The sequence below is a fragment of the Tiliqua scincoides genome, chromosome 1 (assembly GCF_035046505.1).
Source record: "Tiliqua scincoides isolate rTilSci1 chromosome 1, rTilSci1.hap2, whole genome shotgun sequence".
In the NCBI taxonomy this organism is placed as follows: domain Eukaryota; kingdom Metazoa; phylum Chordata; class Lepidosauria; order Squamata; family Scincidae; genus Tiliqua; species Tiliqua scincoides.
The window spans coordinates 304,805,721-304,824,157 of record NC_089821.1 but is presented as its reverse complement, the minus strand read 5'-3'; the positions used below and the strand labels follow the sequence as shown (position 1 = coordinate 304,824,157).

General features: G+C 46.6%; 1 protein-coding gene across 1 annotated transcript; it reads left to right on the top strand.

The window, feature by feature from the left end:
* The first annotated feature begins 16,870 nt into the window (after positions 1-16,870).
* On the top strand, positions 16,871-17,887 carry GPR132 (G protein-coupled receptor 132). The gene has a single exon (XM_066624228.1). The coding sequence runs from the start codon at positions 16,871-16,873 to the stop codon at positions 17,885-17,887; it is 1,017 nt and encodes a 338-aa protein (XP_066480325.1).
* Positions 17,888-18,437: the final 550 nt, after the last annotated feature.

The window sequence follows — 18,437 nt, the reverse complement described above, 5'->3', positions numbered from 1 at the left end:
TTGCAGACGACACCAAACTTTTCCGAATGGTGAACACCAGAAGTGATTGTGAGGAGCTCCAGAAGGATCTCTCCAGACTGGCAGAATGGGCAGCAAAATGGCAGATGTGCTTCAATGTCAGTAAGTGTAAAGTCATACACATTGGGGCAAAAAATCAAAACTTTAGATATAGGCTGATAGATTCTGAGCTGTCTGTGACAGATCAGGAGAGAGATCTTGGGGTGGTGGTGGACAGGTCGATGAAAGTGTCGACCCAATGTGCGGCGGCAGTGAAGAAGGCCAATTCTATGCTTGGGATCATTAGGAAGGGTATTGAGAACAAAACGGCTAGTATTATAATGCCGTTGTACAAATTGATGGTAAGGCCACACCTGGAGTATTGTGTCCAGTTCTGATTGCCGCATCTCAAAAAAGACATAGTGGAAATGGAAAAGGTGCAAAAGAGAGTGACTAAGATGATTATGGGGCTGGGGCACCTCCCTTATGAGGAAAGGCTATGGCGTTTGGGCCTCTTCAGCCTAGAAAAGAGACGCCTGAAGGGGGACATGATTGAGACATACAAAATTATGCAGGGGATGGGCAGAGTGGATAGGGAGATGCTCTTTACACTCTCACATAATACCAGAACCAGGGGACATCCACTAAAATTGAGTGTTGGGCGGGTTAGGACAGACAAAAGAAAATATTTCTTTACTCAGCGTGTGGTCGGTCTGTGGAACTCCTTGCCACAGGATGTGGTGCTGGCGTCTAGCCTAGACGCCTTTAAAAGGGGATTGGACAAGTTTCTGGAGGAAAAATCCATTATGGGGTACAAGCCATGATGTGTATGCGCAACCTCCTGATTTTAGAAATGGGTTATGTCAGAATGCCAGATGCAAGGGAGGGGACCAGGATGAGGTCTCTTGTTATCTGGTGTGCTCCCTGGGGCATTTGGTGGGCTGCTGTGAGATACAGGAAGCTGGACTAGATGGGCCTATGGCCTGATCCAGTGGGGCTGTTCTTATGTTCTTATGTTCATAATTTTATTCTAGTTTTAAGCACTCATTTTGGACCTGGAGGGAGGAGTTCTGGAGAGGAAAATGGGATGTTTCCTTTCTCAACATCTCAACCTTGTTTCCAACCAGTTCTTTTAAGACTGTAGCATGCCTGAAAAGGACACACGTTGGCCCAGGCTCAGTTCTGAGCATGGAGCAGTCCAGGCAGAAGGTCTGCTGAAGCATTTGCTTCAGGCTCTAGACTGGGGGAAGCAGCAAACTGGCACACAGTAGGTAAGGGCAGCAGAATTTGTCATCACCTTGGACATTTGATGGGCTTGCGCTGGCCCTGATCAGCTGGCATGCATCCATGCTGGTCTTTCTTACACACAGACATGGGCGTTGCATCTGGGAATGAGGCTGCTGTGCTTAGGCAGGCAGCACCAGCGTCAGTGGGTATGTGCACAGAAGAAGGGTCCGGAGGGCTGGAGTTCTAGCCATGGACAGGGAGAGGGCCGGATTGGAAGCTCTTAGAGGCTGGACGCAGCCACTGGGCCATTCTCTGCCTACCTTGTGGACAGACAACCAATACAAACAAATTTGTTTCATCTAATCGTAGAAGCTTTGTAATTCTAAAAATAGCTGAAACGTCTGGTGGCACTCTACCCCCTCCCCATCAAGCACCATAGCAGTCACCTGGATCATTTGTCCCTACATCCAACCATAATGGGGAAGTTTGGTGAACAGATGGCCCTGCCTTGTATCACTGGCTTAGACTGATGCCATCTGTTCATTCAAGCTCCATTACGATGTGAACTTCTTTCTTTACCTCCTCTCTGTTTCCTACCTGTAAATTCTTTTATTTTCTTTGTTCTACCCACTCCATTTCCTTCCTTGCCCCACCCTTCCAGATGCAACAGTCGATGCACTCTTGTTTCCTACAGACACCTCCCAGAAGCACAGCAATATAGACCTTTGGGGTTTCTAGATTGATTCCCCTCCTTTTGGGGGGACCACAGTAGACCACTTGGGGGACCACAGTGGACCACAGTAGACCACTCTACATGCTTGGCATGTAGAGACTTCCTTGTTGGCTGGCTGCCCATTTCTGTTATGCAAGCGAACTCTCCACTGTTTCCTTTCCCAGCCATAGCTGCTTTATTTTTATTTTTTTTAATTTGGGCGTTAGCTAATTGACACTTCCTGTGGGGAATTTCGATCTAGGCACAATCAACTTGGTTAACCCGTTTCAGATTTGTAAATGGCCACCTCTCTAGTCACCTCTGTGAAGGAAGAATTGCCCACAGGTGACTAACTGAAGAAGCTGATTCTGTGGCTTTTTTCATAGGCCACAAATAACTAACGGTGGGGAAACAGGTCAGGGCAGGAATTGCCCAATGACACCTCTAAGTCACTGCTGTAACCTTCACTGGGGTGCACATCCCCCCCAATGAAACATGAGGTTTCCTCCTTGCGTGGGGTTTCAGTTTAAAGGGAGCACATCCCTTTTAACTTTAAACACCATGAAAATACAGTAAGGAGAGGGGGGTAGCAAACTGTTCCTTCCGTGCACAGGGTTTGAAGTTTAAAGCAACACATTCCCTTCCAACTTTAAATCCTGTGCAAGGATGGAGCACAGGGAGAGATGCAGATGACCTGATTCCCCACTCATTTTTAGCAAGCTCAGAACAGATGGGTGCGGCTTGTGTCTGCAGTGGGCTGGAGGGAGGCAGCGGTGCCAGACTCAAAGTGAAAGGCACCCCCAAATATGCCACATCCTTCCCCCTCCCTCCAAGTGCCACTAATACACCCTGCATCAACCCACATCATGACTGGGCTGGCCATGGGGGTGGTTATTTAGGAATACTGTACTACAGGTTTTTTTTTTTCAAATATGTGTTCTCAGAGTTGAAAGAACTCTTCACATGCTCAGAGACAGTATCAGAAATTTTTCAGTTGGCAACTGCCTGGAACAAAGCTTGTCGTAATGACAGAAAAGGTAAGGAATCTAGCTATGTGATCCATTGCAATAATTAAGTCCACTGAGGAAGATAAACCAAAGACTCAGGGCCAATCCTATCCAACTTTCCAGGGCCAATGCAGCTGCAATGCAGTCCCGGGATAAGAGAACAAACTTTCACTTACGTTAAGGAGGCCTCCGTGACTGTCACCCCAATACAGGACAAAGCACACACCCCGTTGGCACAGCTGCATCAATGCTGGAAAGTTGGACAGGTTTGGGCCACCAGTAAGCAAAGAAGGAAGAAATTTCTCCATTGGCACCAGACCCTGGCAATCTACACTAGCAGACTCAAACTCCCAGGAGTTATGGCAATTGTAGGTGTTAGAGAAGTACATGTAGCCCAATCAATAACTTGAAAGAGGGATCACATCTCCATTGGAAGCCTGTGGAGAGAGAAACCCCATCCCCTTTACACAGTTTGAGAACCTAGCTCCCAAACCTTAACTATATTGGCTGATAACCTATGGTGAGTTGCTATTCTCAAATCCTGCAGTTGTACTTAGAGATGGGGTAGGATAACATGTGTACCAACTGTCTTGTCCCAAAAATGTTCTGTCTCCTAATGTCCACTTTTTTGGCTAAGTAACACATCCTTATCTCTAGAAACAACAGCTGTGGTGTACAAAGGAATGAACGCAGAACTCCTTATCTATAGCAATTAACCAAATTTATTACTACAAACACGTCCCCTGCAATCCCCCTTGTCAACAGGCTTCCCCTCCCCAAAACTCCACTTAACTCAGTGGGTAAAGGTCCAAAGCCTCCAGTCCAAGTCCACAGTCTCAGTCTTCAGAGCACAGTCCAGTGTTCGGCAGCAGAGTCCCTTCCTCTGTGTCAGAGTCCTCCATCAGGGTCCTGGCAGTCCCCTTCTCCCGGTGTGTCCGTCCCGCAGTTCTCACTGCCGTAGATCTGGGTCAGGCAGCTCTGGGCTCCTTCTGAAGCTGTCTTTTATCCTTGGATGTCCCATAATCCAAAATGCAGCTCAGCTGTGAGCTACCTTGTTAGCCCCTTGTTAAGTCCAAATTAGGCTCAGGTGAGCCAACTCTTCAGTCCATGTCCATTCAAAGTTCCATAAAGGTCAAATGAAGCTCACGTGTCCATTCAGGTCTCCATTGGCCTTGTTTGATTACAGCTGTGGAGCCAGCCCTTCCCAGAGCTGTCAAACAGCTGTCAAAACATGGAATCGCTGTCAACACCACATCATCCACCTGATGGTCTTCTGATCTTCCATTACACCAACTGAGTTACTATAAGGGGTCCCTTTGGTGCAGCCGCAGCATTCGTTTTCTGTAGTCAGCTGGTGGCGGAATGAAAATAGTGGTTCCACAGGGTACTTAAACCATTTTTGCCCAGTGTTGCATATACGCAACAGGGATCAAATGTGTACACCTGTGGGCTGGGCAGAAGTGGGTTAATAGAGCCCTACATCAGCAAGGTATGCCTGTCTCAATGGCCTTCTATACAGTTCCATATATCCTTCTATACATCCAAATAACATACAAGATCATTCTATACATCGAAACAAAGTTAGCCACGTCTAAATCTCATTGGAATTAATGGAATTATTCACAACAAACTTGTCTCATGGATTTCCATCATATTTTGTCATGACTGACTTACAGCCCAAAATGTTTATTTTATTTATTTTTCACATTCTTATACTGCATGTCCTCCAAGAAGCTCAAGGTGGTGTATATAGTTTCTCCTCTCCTTTTGTCCTCACATCAGCCTATGAGGTGGGTGAGGCTGATTGATAGTGACTGGCCCAAGGTCACCCCAGACGCTCCACAGCTAAGCGAGGATTTGAACCTGGATCTTCCAGGTGTACGTCCAGGTCCAGAACCACCACACCATCGTGGCTCCTTGGTTTATTCAGCAAAGGTCCAGATTCTTCTTAGAGAATGGAGAATTTCCACATGTGGCATTTCCATGTGATGAACTCGTGTAAAAACTGCCCCCACGGTGTTCCTGTAATGTCCTCCAGCCTCAGCAGTTTGTGGGCAGGAACTAATGAAACACAATAAAATATAATGTCTTTCCAGTTGTTTGCAGCAGAGGTGACATCACAGGTCAGTCATCAACCTGTTTGACCAGGCTGAGCCGTAAGCCCTCAGTATGGCCATCCAAGGGCAGACAGGTAGCATCGGGGACTCCACATAGGACTTTGCCCCCAGCGACATGGGCATCAGCAACTTGTTTGAAGTTTCATAAGTATGCTAAAGTGTAAGAAGGAAGAGGTTTTACTGGTTCCTCTGTGGTTTGGTCTTTGCTGCACCATATGTTAAACTGAAAGCAGACATGAGAGTATCTCTGTCAAGGACTAAAAGAAGTCCAGGTAGTTCACTTCACTTTTTGTTCAGGGACTAGCCAAAGACAGCAGTGATCAATGTGTTCGAAAGCCTGGATCGCATGCTTTTATTTATTTATTTATTTATTTATTTATTTATTTTACTTTTATTGGCAACCTTCAGTCTCGAAAGACTATGGTATCGCACTCTGAAAGGTGGTTCTGGCACAGCGTCTAGTGTGGCTGAAAAGGCCAATCCAGGAGTGACAATCCCTTCCACAATGGGAGCAAGTGCAGTCTGTCCCTGGTCTGTCTCCCTGGCTATGGGCCTTCCTTCTTTGCCTCTTAGCCTCAGACTGTTGGCCAAGTGTCTCTTCAAACTGGGAAAGGGCATGCTGCACAGCCTGCCTCCAAGCTGGCCGCTCAGAGGCCAGGGTTTCCCACCTGTTGAGGTCCATCCCTAAGGCCTTCAGATCCCTCTTGCAGATGTCCTTGTATCGCAGCTGTGGTCTACCTGTAGGGCGCTTTCCTTGCACGAGTTCTCCATAGAGGAGATCCTTTGGGATCCGGCCATCATCCATTCTCACGACATGACCAAGCCAACGCAGGCGTCTCTGTTTCAGCAGTGAATACATGCTAGGGATTCCAGCACGTTCCAGGACTGTGTTGTTTGGAACTTTGTCCTGCCAGGTGATGCCGAGGATGCGTCGGAGGCAGCGCATGTGGAAAGCGCTCAGTTTCCTCTCCTGTTGTGAGCGAAGAGTCCATGACTCGCTTATTAACAGTATTTATATACCGCTTTTCAACAAAAGTTCACAAAGCAGTTTACAAAGAAAAATCAAATAACTAATGGCTATTTATTCAGACTTTTTTTTATACCAGCCTTCCTCCAATGAACTCAGGTGGTGTACATAGTTTCTACCCTCCTAAAAGTCTGCTCTTCATTTAATAGAAATTCTCAGCTGTAGCAAATATCAAATTAACTTATTAATCAGCAGCTCGTGCAATATAATACGATGCACTTTTTAAAAATGAGCTAAACAGATAATTGTACAGTGATCTAATTATGGGAGGCTAGAGAAAACTTAAGAACATAAGAACAGCCCCACTGGATCAGGCCATAGGCCCATCTAGTCCAGCTTCCTGTATCTCACAGCGGCCCACCAAATGCCCCAGGAGCACACCAGATAACAAGAGTCCTGAATCCTGGTGCCCTCCCTTGCATAGCTCATTTCTAAAATCAGGAGGTTGCACATACACATCATGGCTTGAAACCATAATGGATTTTTCCTCCAGAAACTTGTCCAATCCCCTTTTAAAGGCATCTAGGCCAGATGCTGTCACCACATCCTGCGGCAAGGAGTTCCACAGACCAACCACACGCTGAGTAAAGAAATATTTTCTTTTGTCTGTCCTAACTCTCCCAACACTCAATTTTAGTGGATGTTCCCTGGTTCTGGTGTTATGTGAGAGTGTAAAGAGCATCTCTCTATCCACTTTATCCTTCCCATACATAATTTTGTATGTCTCAATCATGTTCTCCCTCAGGTGTCTCTTTTCTAGGCTGAAGAGGCCCAAACGCCGTAGCCTTTCCACATAAGGAAGGTGCCCCAGCCCAGCAATCATCTTAGTTGCTCTCTTTTGCACCTTTTCCATTTCCACTATATCCTTTTTGAGATGTGGAGACCAGAACTGGACACAATACTCCAGGTGTGGCCTTACCATCGATTTGTACAATGACATTATAATATTAGCTGTTTTGTTCTCAATACCTTTTCTAATGATACCAAGCATAGAATTGGCCTTCTTTACTGCCGCCGCACATTGGGTCGACGCTTTTATCGACCTGTCCACCACCACCCCAAGATCTCTCTCCTGATTTGTCACAGACAGCTCAGAACCCATCAGCCCATATGTGAAGTTTTGATTTTTTGCCCCAATGTGCATGACTTTACACTTACTTACATTGGAACGCATCTGCCATTTTACTGCCCATTCTGCCAGTTTGGAGAGATCCTTCTGGAGCTCCTCACAATCACTTCTGGCCTTCACCACTCGGAAAAGTTTGATGTCATCTGCAAACGTAGGCACCTCACTGCTCAACCCTGTCTCCAGGTCATTTATGAAGAGGTTGAAGAGCACCAGTCCCAGGACAGATCCTTGGGGCACACCGCTTTTCATCTCTCTCCATTGTGAAAATTGCCCATTGGCACCCACTCTCTGTTTCCTGGTCTTCAACCAGGTCTCAGTACAGGAGAGGACCTGCCCTCTAATTCCCTGACTGTGGAGTTTTTTCAGTAGCCATTGGTGAGGGACTGTGTCGAACGCCTTCTGAAATCCAGATATATAATGTCCATGGGTTCTCCAGCATCCACATGCCTGCTGACCTCTTCAAAGAATTCTAAAAGGTTTGTGAGGCAAGACTTACCCTAACAGAAGCCATGCTGACTCTCCCTCAGCAAGGCCTGTTTTTCTATGTGTTTTGAGATTCTATCTTTGATGAGACATTCTACCATCTTACCCGATATAGATGTTAGGCTGACCGGCCTATAGTTTCCCAGGTCCCCCCTCTTTCACTTTTTAAAGATCGGCATGACATTTGCTATCCTCCAATCCTCTGGCACCGTGGCCATTTTGAGGGACAAGTTGCATATTTTAGTCAAGAGATCAGCAACTTCATTCTTCAATTCCTTAATAACTCTTGGGTGGATGCCATCAGGGCCCGGTGACTTATTGATCTTTAATTTATCAATGAGGTCTCAAACATCTTCTCTTTTAACCTCTGACTTCATTCCTTGGTCAGGAGGGGCCGTTTGGGCAGTGGTCTTCTGCCGTGAAAACAGATGCAAAGAACTCATTCAATTTCTCTGCCATCTCTAAGTCTCTTTTTATTTCCCTTTCCCTCCCTCACCACCCAGAGGGCCAACCGCTTCTCTGGCAGATTTCCTGCTTCTAACATATTTGAAGAAGCTTTTATTATTCCCGTAATGCTGCTGGCCATGTTTTCCTCATAGTCTCTCTTGGCCTCCCGTATCACCTTCTTACATTTCTTTTGCCACAGTTTATGTTCCTTTTTATTCTCCTCATTAGGGCAAGACTTCCATTTACAGAAAGAAGCTTCCTTGCCCTTTACGGCCTCTCTAACTTGGCTAACTTGCCCCCCTTAGCCTTTTGTGATGGCCCCCTTCACCACAATTCTTCCAAAGATAGAGCTTGCCTTGACTAAAATTAGGGGACTAAGGGCCCAATCCTATCCAATTTTGCAACGCCAGTGCTGTTGTGCCTATGAGGCATGCACTGCATCTTGTGGTGGGGCAGCAGTCACAGAGGTATACTCCCTTAAAGTATGGGAGCATTTGTTCCCTTACCATGGGGCTGCATTGTGGCTGCACTGGTGCTGGAAAATTGGATCGGATTCGGTCCTTAGAGGGTGGGGTTGTGCATTTCATCAGTGGCGCTCCTACCTTTTCACCCATAATATTAGCACTGGTGTCACTTAATAATCTGCTAACTGGGCAAAGAGACACTTTTTAAGTGGTGCTCCTCTTATATTTAGTAGGGAGAGAGTACCACTTTCTCCACACCAGCACATTTTCCTAGTGGCTGTTTGCTGGTGTTCTGCATCTTTTTAGATTGTGAGCCACATTGAAACAGGGAAGGCACAATCTATAAGTTCTATTGTGGTCAATGGGGTTTAATCTCAGGAAAGTGTGGTTAGGATTGCAGCCGGAGACATCTGATGATTTGATATTTGTCTATAAACCGCTTTGTGAACTTTTGTGTTGAAAAGTGGAGCCTAAATATTCTTAATAATATTAATCCAGATACAGCAGTAGTCGACAACAAGGAAAATCAGGTTTGGATCATTGATATTGCAATCCCAGGTGACTGTAGAACTGAAGAAAAAAAACATGAGATTATAAGATATTAAAACCTGTGAGTAGAACTTGGGCATCTCTGAGCTAAGAAGGTCAATATTGTACCAAATGACATTGCAGCACTGAGGTGCACTGAGGTGATTATGTCAGCACTGACATAAGGGTAATGCAGCTCTGTGGGAAGGGAACAAACATTCCCTTGCTTTGAGGAGGCCTTCGTGAGTGACACCCAACTGCAGGATGCAGCACATGTCCCATTGGCACCACTATGCCAGTGCTGGAAAGCACTGACATAAGGAGTTAGGATTGTACCCTCAACCTGTCAATCTGTCAGACCCTCAATTAATCTGGCAGAATATTTTAAAAATGCTATTATTAGTTAATCTCATTATTATTCTCATTGTCGTCGTCGTCATCTCAGCTAGCAAGTCCAATCATTTAGAAGAGACATCTCCTTCAACAAGAGAGAAACAGGGGAATGTCTCTTGTAGATGACACAAAGGCAAGGGACATTTTGCACCTCCAGTGGAGACACTTGTGGACCCACCTGGTAGATCAAGGCAGCATTCCCTGTATGTTCTCTGATTCCTGCCTGTATATTCTCTGAAGCAGCATTGGTGCCTATAGGAACTCCCCCCCCCCCAAGCAAACAGCTATTAAGGGTTCAACACATATTGTGACTGCAGTAGCACTGCTAGAGAGGGTGCAAAACATTAAGTTTTGCATGGAACCTCACTGCTGTGTGCACATGGCCCCTTCCCCTTCCCTTCTGGGCCATTCCAGGCTGCTAGAGTCTGGACTGAGTGCTTTGCAACTCCTCCAGCTACAATACTGCAGTCACTGTATGTCTTGGGCCCTTCCATCTGCAAAAGGGATCTGAAGGCCTTAGGGATGGACCTCAACAAGTGGGAAACCCTGGCCTCTGAGCGGTCCGCTTGGAGGCAGGCTGTGCAGCATGGCCTTTCCCAGTTTGAAGAGACACTTGGCCAGCAGTTTGAGGCAAAGAGGCAAAGAAGGAAGGCCCATAGCCAGGGAGACAGACCAGGGACAGACTGCACTTGCTCCCAGTGTGGAAGGGATTGTCACTCCCGAATCGGCCTTTTCAGCCACACTAGACACTGTTCCAGAACCACCATTCAGAGCGCGTTACCATAGTCTTTCGAGACTGAAGGTTGCCAATACAAAGCTGCTATTTGCTGCTTATCACTGCTTGGAACAGCAAGAATCCCACATATAGGAGGTGTCTCCTCCATTTTGCTCTCCTGGCCTAGAATGGCTTTGAAGGGGGGGGGCTGCTTGCACACTATGGTGAGGCGTCGTGCAAAACTTAGTGCTTTGCACCCCACTCTAGCTGTGCTACTGTGTGACTGTGGTAGGTTAAGACCACCTCACCCAAGCTGTGGTCGTAATCCAGTTCAGGGAGCCACAACTGCAATTTACGTAAATAAATAAATAAATAAATAAATCTCATTCTCTTCTGAACTTTTCCCAGTTCCACTATATCCTAAACATGCTCCTGATGGAAAGAGGCCACGTTAGGGCAGTTTGTATGAAAACAGGCAGTGTCTGGCCCAGTGGCATCACTAGATTTGCGGCTCCTAGTGCGGGAGGGCAGCGTGTCATCCCTATGACGGCCTCCTCCCATGCAGTAGGTGCGACAATGCCCTGGGCGGGAGGCATGGTGATATACCACCACACCGCCCCCCACTAGGTTTTTTTGGTATAACTTGTGACAGAACAGAGATATTTCAACATGGTTTGTTTCATTGTATCCTACATGAAATTGCGCATCAATTTATATATAACATGATGGTATTATTTGAAAATACGAAGATTTAAAAAGTTTTGGTGAGTAGTGGAGTCAACCCCCCATGCGTGTCACCCGGTGCAGCCTGCACCCCCCTAGCAAAGCCACTGCTCTGGCCTCAGAATTAGAGAAGGCTTTAATTTCTTTCTTGCCCGTTTTCCTGCAAACTACCCCTTCTCTCGAGACACGCAGCCTGGTGATTCCTGCTGCTTTGGGAATGGATTTTACACCAATAAGGACTGGATCAAAGTCAGCCTTGAGCAATATTTTGAGTTGCTCCTAAGGAATTTCCCTCTCTCCCATATCCTCTTTCATAGAGTGAGAGGGCTGCTTTCACATCCCCTTTTCAAATATAAATAATTAAATTGGGAGCTGGTTTTCTTGAGAAAATGACAGAAATGACAGAATGACACAGAATGACACAAAAACAACCCAGCACAGCTGTGAAATGCTCAGAGGTGCAGACATGTGGGTGACATGGTGGCTGCCAGCTTTTCGCAGACATAAGTATACAAGAGTGTTCCTTGTTTTATTTTTCATTTGACTTTATTTAACTTCCTGAGTCTCTCACTAGGAAAGGCAAGTAGGGTAGGTACCATCACCACATCCTCTGGCAAGAATCTAATATAATAATAATAATAACAGTATTTATATACCGCTTTTCAACTAAATGTTCACAAAGCGGTTTACAGAGAAAAATCAAATAACTAAATGGCTCCCTGTCCCAAAAGGGCTCACAATCTAAAAAGATGCAAAAAGAATACCAGCAGACAGCCACTAAAACAGAGAGTGCTGGGGTGAGGTGGGCCAGTTACTCTCCCCCTACTTAAAAAAGGAGCACCCACTTGAAAAAGTGCCTCTTACCCAATTAGCAGGGGTTAGGGTTACACAATGTGTTACACAATAATTATACAATGTGGCTCTATTGTGTGGGGGGGTTGTTGTTGTTTATATAAATAACAAAAGGGAGGCCATGAAACATGACAAAATCCCAGCATGAGGGAGGGGAGCTCAGTGGCATAGCTAGAAGGGGTGCAAAGTACTAAGTTTTGCAGGGAGCCTCACCACAGCATGCAGGCAGTTCCTCCTCCTCCTCTTCAGAGTCATTCGCTCCTCAGATATGCATATACGTATGCCTCCATTTTGCTCCCCCTGCCTGGAAGGCTTCAAAGGGGAGTTTGGGGGCCACTTGCTGGCTGCAGTGAGACTCCCTGCAAAACTTAGTGCTTTGCACCCCTTCTAGCTACGCCACTGGGGGAGCTTTAGTACTTTGACCTGCCAAAGTTTGGATCATGTTTTCGATCCTCCATGTACTATTTTAGGTTGAAACCAGGCTTCATTGGCTTTTAACTGAATTTCCCCCCCCCCCCCGACTAAAAATCGCTGTGGGAGGAGGCCGTAATCAAGATGAAAAGGACAGCAAGAGAGATATACTAAGGTCCCCCTAACCCATTGTTGTTTTGACATGTTCTGCTGTTTATAACACTGTGGCTTCAGCACATCCCTGGTTTTAACCCACTTTTCAAAGCTGACTCACAAAGTGGTTCACATCCATCAAAAGGGAGGCATAAGCCTTGCCCTCAGGTTTGCAAACCAAAACAGAGAAAACACATAAAGGAAATAGAGGAGAGGAGGAAGATCAGTTTGAAAACACCAGAGTGAACTGCTGAGTTGCAATGCAGGCAGTTACAAGGGGGTTCTGCAACAAAACTTTGCAATGCGCACATCTGCAGTGGAGTAAGGGCCACTTGAATCCATGGACCTTATTTCAGAGGAAACATGGCTTCGATCACACTGGAAGGGCTGACTGAGAGTCTTATGTCCAATGCTCCCAATTTCTTTTCCAGATTGTCCTGACAGTAGATCCCACTGGACTTCATGGGGCTTACTTCAGAGTAATCATATCCTAATGACGCACTCACTGAGTCACAGTTTCTCCAGTCTTCCTCTCTCTCTCTCTCGCTCTCAAACTCTTAGGCTCCCCAGGAAGCAAAGCATGGGGTGGGGGGTTGTTTATGAAAGCTGCTAACTTCTGCAAATCTTTGGAGGTCATTAAGTACAGTGTAACTAGAAATCTCCGTCTTCTTTTGGGTAGCCCTGTTCTGGCTCCAGAGTCCAGACTGATCAGCACTCAAGACCTGAGTTTGCCATTCTAAGAAGAGATATGCAGATAGGACCAGGATGATTTCCCTCTTGCTGGGGTCCTTCCTTGGATGGAAGTGGTAAACTACCCAGTGGCTTTTGCAGGAACCCTGGAGAAATGTCACCTGTTTTCTAGAAACTCATATGGTTTCTTTTGAACATTCTCAAATGCTCTTTCCGTCCTTGGCAGGAACTCTGAATTTTCTCTCAGCTGCCGCTTATTGTGAAACTTCAGAGTAGTCCTCTGGCTAGTGACGGAGGTCAGAATGCCTCCCCCCACAGGCCCTAGACAACTAGGAGATGCTCCTGCAACTTCTCCTTCTCTGGGCAATGACTAGGGCCAGACCCTTGCCATGGTCTTATTATTGGAAGGCAGGACAGCCGACTTCCCAGTGGCCCTTGTTCCTTATTAGACCAGTGTTTCTCAAACTGTGGGTCAAGATCCATAGTGAGTCATGAGCCAACTTCTGGTGAGTCCCCATTCATTTCACTGTTTTATTTTTAATATATTAGGCTTGATGCTACCATGGTATGTGACTGCATTTGGGAAAGGTTACAGACCTGTACTTTTAACAAGCTACTATGTATATTCTTTTAATGGGACTTACTCTCGGGTAAGTGTGCATAGGATTGCAGCCTAGGAGTGTTAAAAATTTTCCTACTTGATGATGTCACTGCTGGTGGGTTCTGACAGATTCTCATTCTAAAAAGTGGGTCCTCTTGCTAAATGTGTGATAACTACTGCTCTAGCCGTGTCACAGCCAGACTATCCTTTCTCTCACTCTTGAAGTCTTCAAGGCAGAATTTGTTGTGCAACAATGCATACTGGGGGTGTATGTGATCCTGCCTTGTAGCGGGGGGGGGGGGGTTAGGAACTTGATGACATAGGCTGGCAAACTATTTCTGAGAACCTTGGAGTTTCTCCAAAGGTTAGCAGGAGTTCCTCAATGTGATTAACAGGGGAGAATTAACTGTCCTCTTCATCTCAGCACAATGTCCTTTCTAGTGGCTGTTTGCTGGTGTTTCTGTACAGGAAGTCATTTAATTATTTTTGATTTTGTCTGTAAACCACTTTGTGAACTTATTTTCTTCAACAGACGGTATACAAATATTTTTAATAATAATATCGTCTTCACTGAAATACAGAGTGCCCACCAGTTCTGATCATTCCCTTCAATGCACAGTTTGGGATATTTTCTAGGGCAGAAGGTCAGTCAGGACCCACAGGTAGATTGCTGGATGATCTGCAGTAGATTCACAAGGATTTCTGACTTCTTTGTTTTTAAACAAAAACAACCGTAAAATAGCTCTGTTTTTCTAGATTAGGCTGCTAGAATCTCTGGTGTATAGTCACACTTGTGTACACAGGTCATCCTTACATAGCTGGCCTGGTGAATGCAACAGGGAATTGGTTCCATCACTGGGCCACCATTTTGCTCCTGACTTCAGCTGGCAGTCCTTGGGGGTTGTAGTTAAAAGCAAAGTACATCCTGGTGTTTGAGGGGAAGGAATGCTTTCTGCACCTTAAAGACTAAGGGTGCAATCCTAACTGGTAGTTAGGCCTGCGCAAGTCCCTTGCGCCAGCCCAGGGGTATTGTGAAAGTGCCATAAAGCAATTTTGCACCACTCTGGAGACAGTTAGGCTGGTGAACTGCACCGTCACGGGCCTCAGGGATGGTGAGTTGTATCAGCCAAGCTCGGCAGATGCAGGGATCTGGGGAGGGCAGGGAGGATGTAGGGAGGAGGCGTTTCGGGGTGGGGGTGGGCGAGTGGTCCCAGGGGTGGATGGGTGGGTTGGGTGCAGGAGGTGGGGCCAGGATCTGGCTGTTACTCAGGATGCTAACCCCGTTCCTGGGCATCCTGGGCCAACCCCAGGCTGCTCAGATTTGAGCTACCTCCTGAGGTGGCACAGATCCATTGGGGCTGCAGTGGCTGTCCCCAGGGTAAAGGGAAGCAATTCGTCTTGACCCGGGCTGAGCCACAAAGCACCCAAAATTTGTGCTGGATACAGTACAGGCCTGCTGGCCTGCCTGTTTCCAGCACAAGTTAGGTTTGCGCTGCACTAGAAGTGTGGTGGCATCACGGACTAGACCCCACTTACTCAGAAGCATGACATGGGAATCCTGGATACTGAGGTTAATACTTCATGCATCAGATGAAGTGATTCCAAATCCCTGAAAGTGTATGCAGAACAGATTTGCTAGCTTTTGGAGTGTTCAAGGACTCCTTTTGATTTTGACTGGTACTGTGCTTTCTTGCTAATAACAGGAAATATAGAACACAGACCGAAACAAGAATAGAGAGCAGTAAATTATGACAGGTGTTGGCCTGTAAATATATACTGTGGCCCAAGGTAGTGAAAATCTGCCTCTCCAACTTGTCTCATATGACAACAGAGGTGGTCATTAACTTTTGGATGTGCAGGAAGCCATAAGAAGAGCCTCACTGGATCAGGCCATAGGCCCACCTAGTCCAGCTTCCTGTATCCCACATTGGTCCACCAGATGCCTCAGGGAGCACACAAGACAACCAGAGACCTGCATCCTGGTGCCCTCCCCTGCATCTGGCATTCTGATGTAGCCCATTTCTAAAACCAGGAGGTTGCACATATACATCATGGCTTGTAACTAGTGATGGATTTTTCCTCCATAAATTTGTCTAATCCCCTTTTAAAGGCATCTAGGCCAGATGCCATCACCACATCCTGTGGTAAGGAGTTCCTACCTAACTACATGCTGAGTAAAGAAATATTTTCTTTTGCCTGTCCTAACCCTCCCAACACTCAATTTTACTGGATGTCCCCTGGTTTTGGTGTTGTGTGAGAGGGAAAAGAGCATCTCTCTATCCGTGGGGCACAGGTTCTTGGAAAAACCATAAGCCATCCAGCTGATAGTCTTCCACCAGTGGCAGAAGATCAGTGCAAGAAAGCACAGGAAGCCAAGCATCTGTGAGGGTGGGGCTAAAGCCTTTGAAGAAAGTTCTCCAGAAAGTCAGGCATAGCAAAGGAAACTATGATTCATGATGCACTGTGAAGCTTGTTGCAAACAGGGCAGGAAAAGGCCTGGTGAGTTAGAGTAAAGGCAGAGGGAATTAGCAAAAGAGAGCTCTTAGCATATCCCCCTGGCATGGGATTAAGCCCAGTTTCCAGTCTCTCAGAATAGGTGTGCACCTCAGTAAATCAAATGTGGAAGTCTGACTTTTCAACCTCAGAAGGCCCTCTAAGGGTTGGGGAGGCCATGCATTGGGGCAGCCTCCCCGGCCTTCTGACTCGACTGTAGCTGTCCAGTGGGGTTCGGAGGGCAACGTTCAAATCTGCAGGTACCAAACCCATGGATACCAAGGGCCACCTGTAGAATAATGTGAAAAAAGTAAAAACTAAATCAGAACACCATTCCATCATCATTCCGTCATCATGGGGGCTGTGGGCACCACAGATCAGGGATCAGCAGTGAGGTCTCCTGAGGTTTTGGTGTTGCCCAGGATAGCTAACTTTGATGCCAACCCTGTGTTGGTAAAAGGGGAAATATGCACTCAGTTACATGCACTTTGTGCTTTGTTTCAGTGAAGGGTGAAAACTAAGGGGTTGTGTCAAAGAGGAAACGGTGGGTTTTGAAGATGGATTCGAAGGAAGATCACCATCAAACTTGTTCTTGTCCCAATTGCTAACATGCCTAACTTTTCCCATTTTGTGTTTTTAGGCCTCCAGGGAGCCCAAGTGAAGGAGACGTTGTATTGCGGGACCCTACGTGTGCCGGCAGCATGGCCACAGCAAACAATTCCACAGACCCGTGCAAGGACCCCATGCCATTTGAAGAAAGCAAGCAACTTCTGGTTATCGTGTACAGTCTTGTCTTTGCGGTGGGTCTGCCAGCCAACTGCATCACTGCTGCCTTAACGCTGGTCCAGATCATCAAGGGAAACGTCCCAGCAATTTACCTGTTTGGCCTGTCGCTGTGTGAACTGCTATACCTGAGCACCATCCCTCTCTGGATCATTTATGTGCAGAACAGCCATCAGTGGATGATGGGGCTGCTCTCGTGCAAGGTGACCGGGTACATCTTCTTCTGCAACATCTACATCAGCATCCTTCTCTTGTGTTGCATCTCCATAGACCGCTACGTGGCAGTGGCCTATGCACTGGAAAGCCGAGGGATACGGAGCCAGAGGGTGGCCACCGTGGTCACCGTGGCCCTCTTTGCCGTGGTTGCAGGGATCTACCTCCCTGTATTCTTCACAGACATACAGGCCAATGTCAAAACCTGCTTTGAAACGTCAATCAACCACAGGCTGGCCGTTTACAATGTCAGCCGGTTCTTCGTTGGCTTCGTCATCCCATTCGTACTCCTCATCGTCATGAACTACAAAATCTTTCAAGGTATTCAGGGCAGCTGCACCCTGACCCTGCAGCAGAAAGCAAAAGTGAAGTACCTGCTCATTGCAATCATTTGCATCTTTGTGATCTGCTTTGCCCCCTACCATTTTGTGCTGATCGTTCGATCTGTCCACTACTTTCTGTACCCGGAAGACGCATGCAGATTTGACAGTAGGGTCTATACCATCTCGGTGGTGTTTCTGTGTTTTTCCACTGCCAACAGCGTCGCAGACCCCTTCCTTTATGTCCTGGCTAGTGAAAATGCTCGGCAAGAAATTTCCCGGACATTCAAGGCATGCCGAATTCAGCTGTCCTTTAGGTCTCAGACAGACAACAGCAAGGCCTCCAATATCCAAAGGACACTCAAAGACAACTTTACATTGGACGACAAAGAGGATAGGTAGCGTCTCCTTCTTAGCAAGAGGCAGGAGGTGAGTCGCTTCTTCTGACAGGAGGTCCACTTTCTCCACACGTCTCTGGGGCTGAGTAAAAGCTTGCCCCTTTCGGGGCTAAGTGTTGCTCTTTGCACAGTGTGGCCTCTTCACAAAACATCCTATGAATGGTCCTTTCAGCAAACTTGGCCATTATGCTTGAAGAGATGATGTCACATGCAGCTGGCAATGTGCGGGACATGGTGCGACGTAAACGGAGGCTCCATGCAGCATCAGGAGCACCAGCTGTTGAGACAATCAGAATGATGTGCGGATGGTGGGTTTGTGTGTTGGCCTTTGCATTAAGAGGGGGAAAGCTGGGATGCAGCAGATAAAAATTAGAGAAGAAACTGGAGATGTTACTGCTCAGGGTTATACTCTTGTGTGATGTCGGATTTTGTCCAAATACCAGTCCTACCTTCAGTAACAATCCACTACAGTACTTCATTGCACATTACAATTGCCGTGGTAACCCAAACCACTGTGTTTAAAACATAAACGATGGATACCTGCATCTGAGGGC

Excerpts from the sequence above, each read along its gene's own strand:
- GPR132 (XM_066624228.1), top strand. The coding sequence starts at position 16,871 with ATGGCCACAGCAAACAATTCCACAGACCCGTGCAAGGACCCCATGCCA.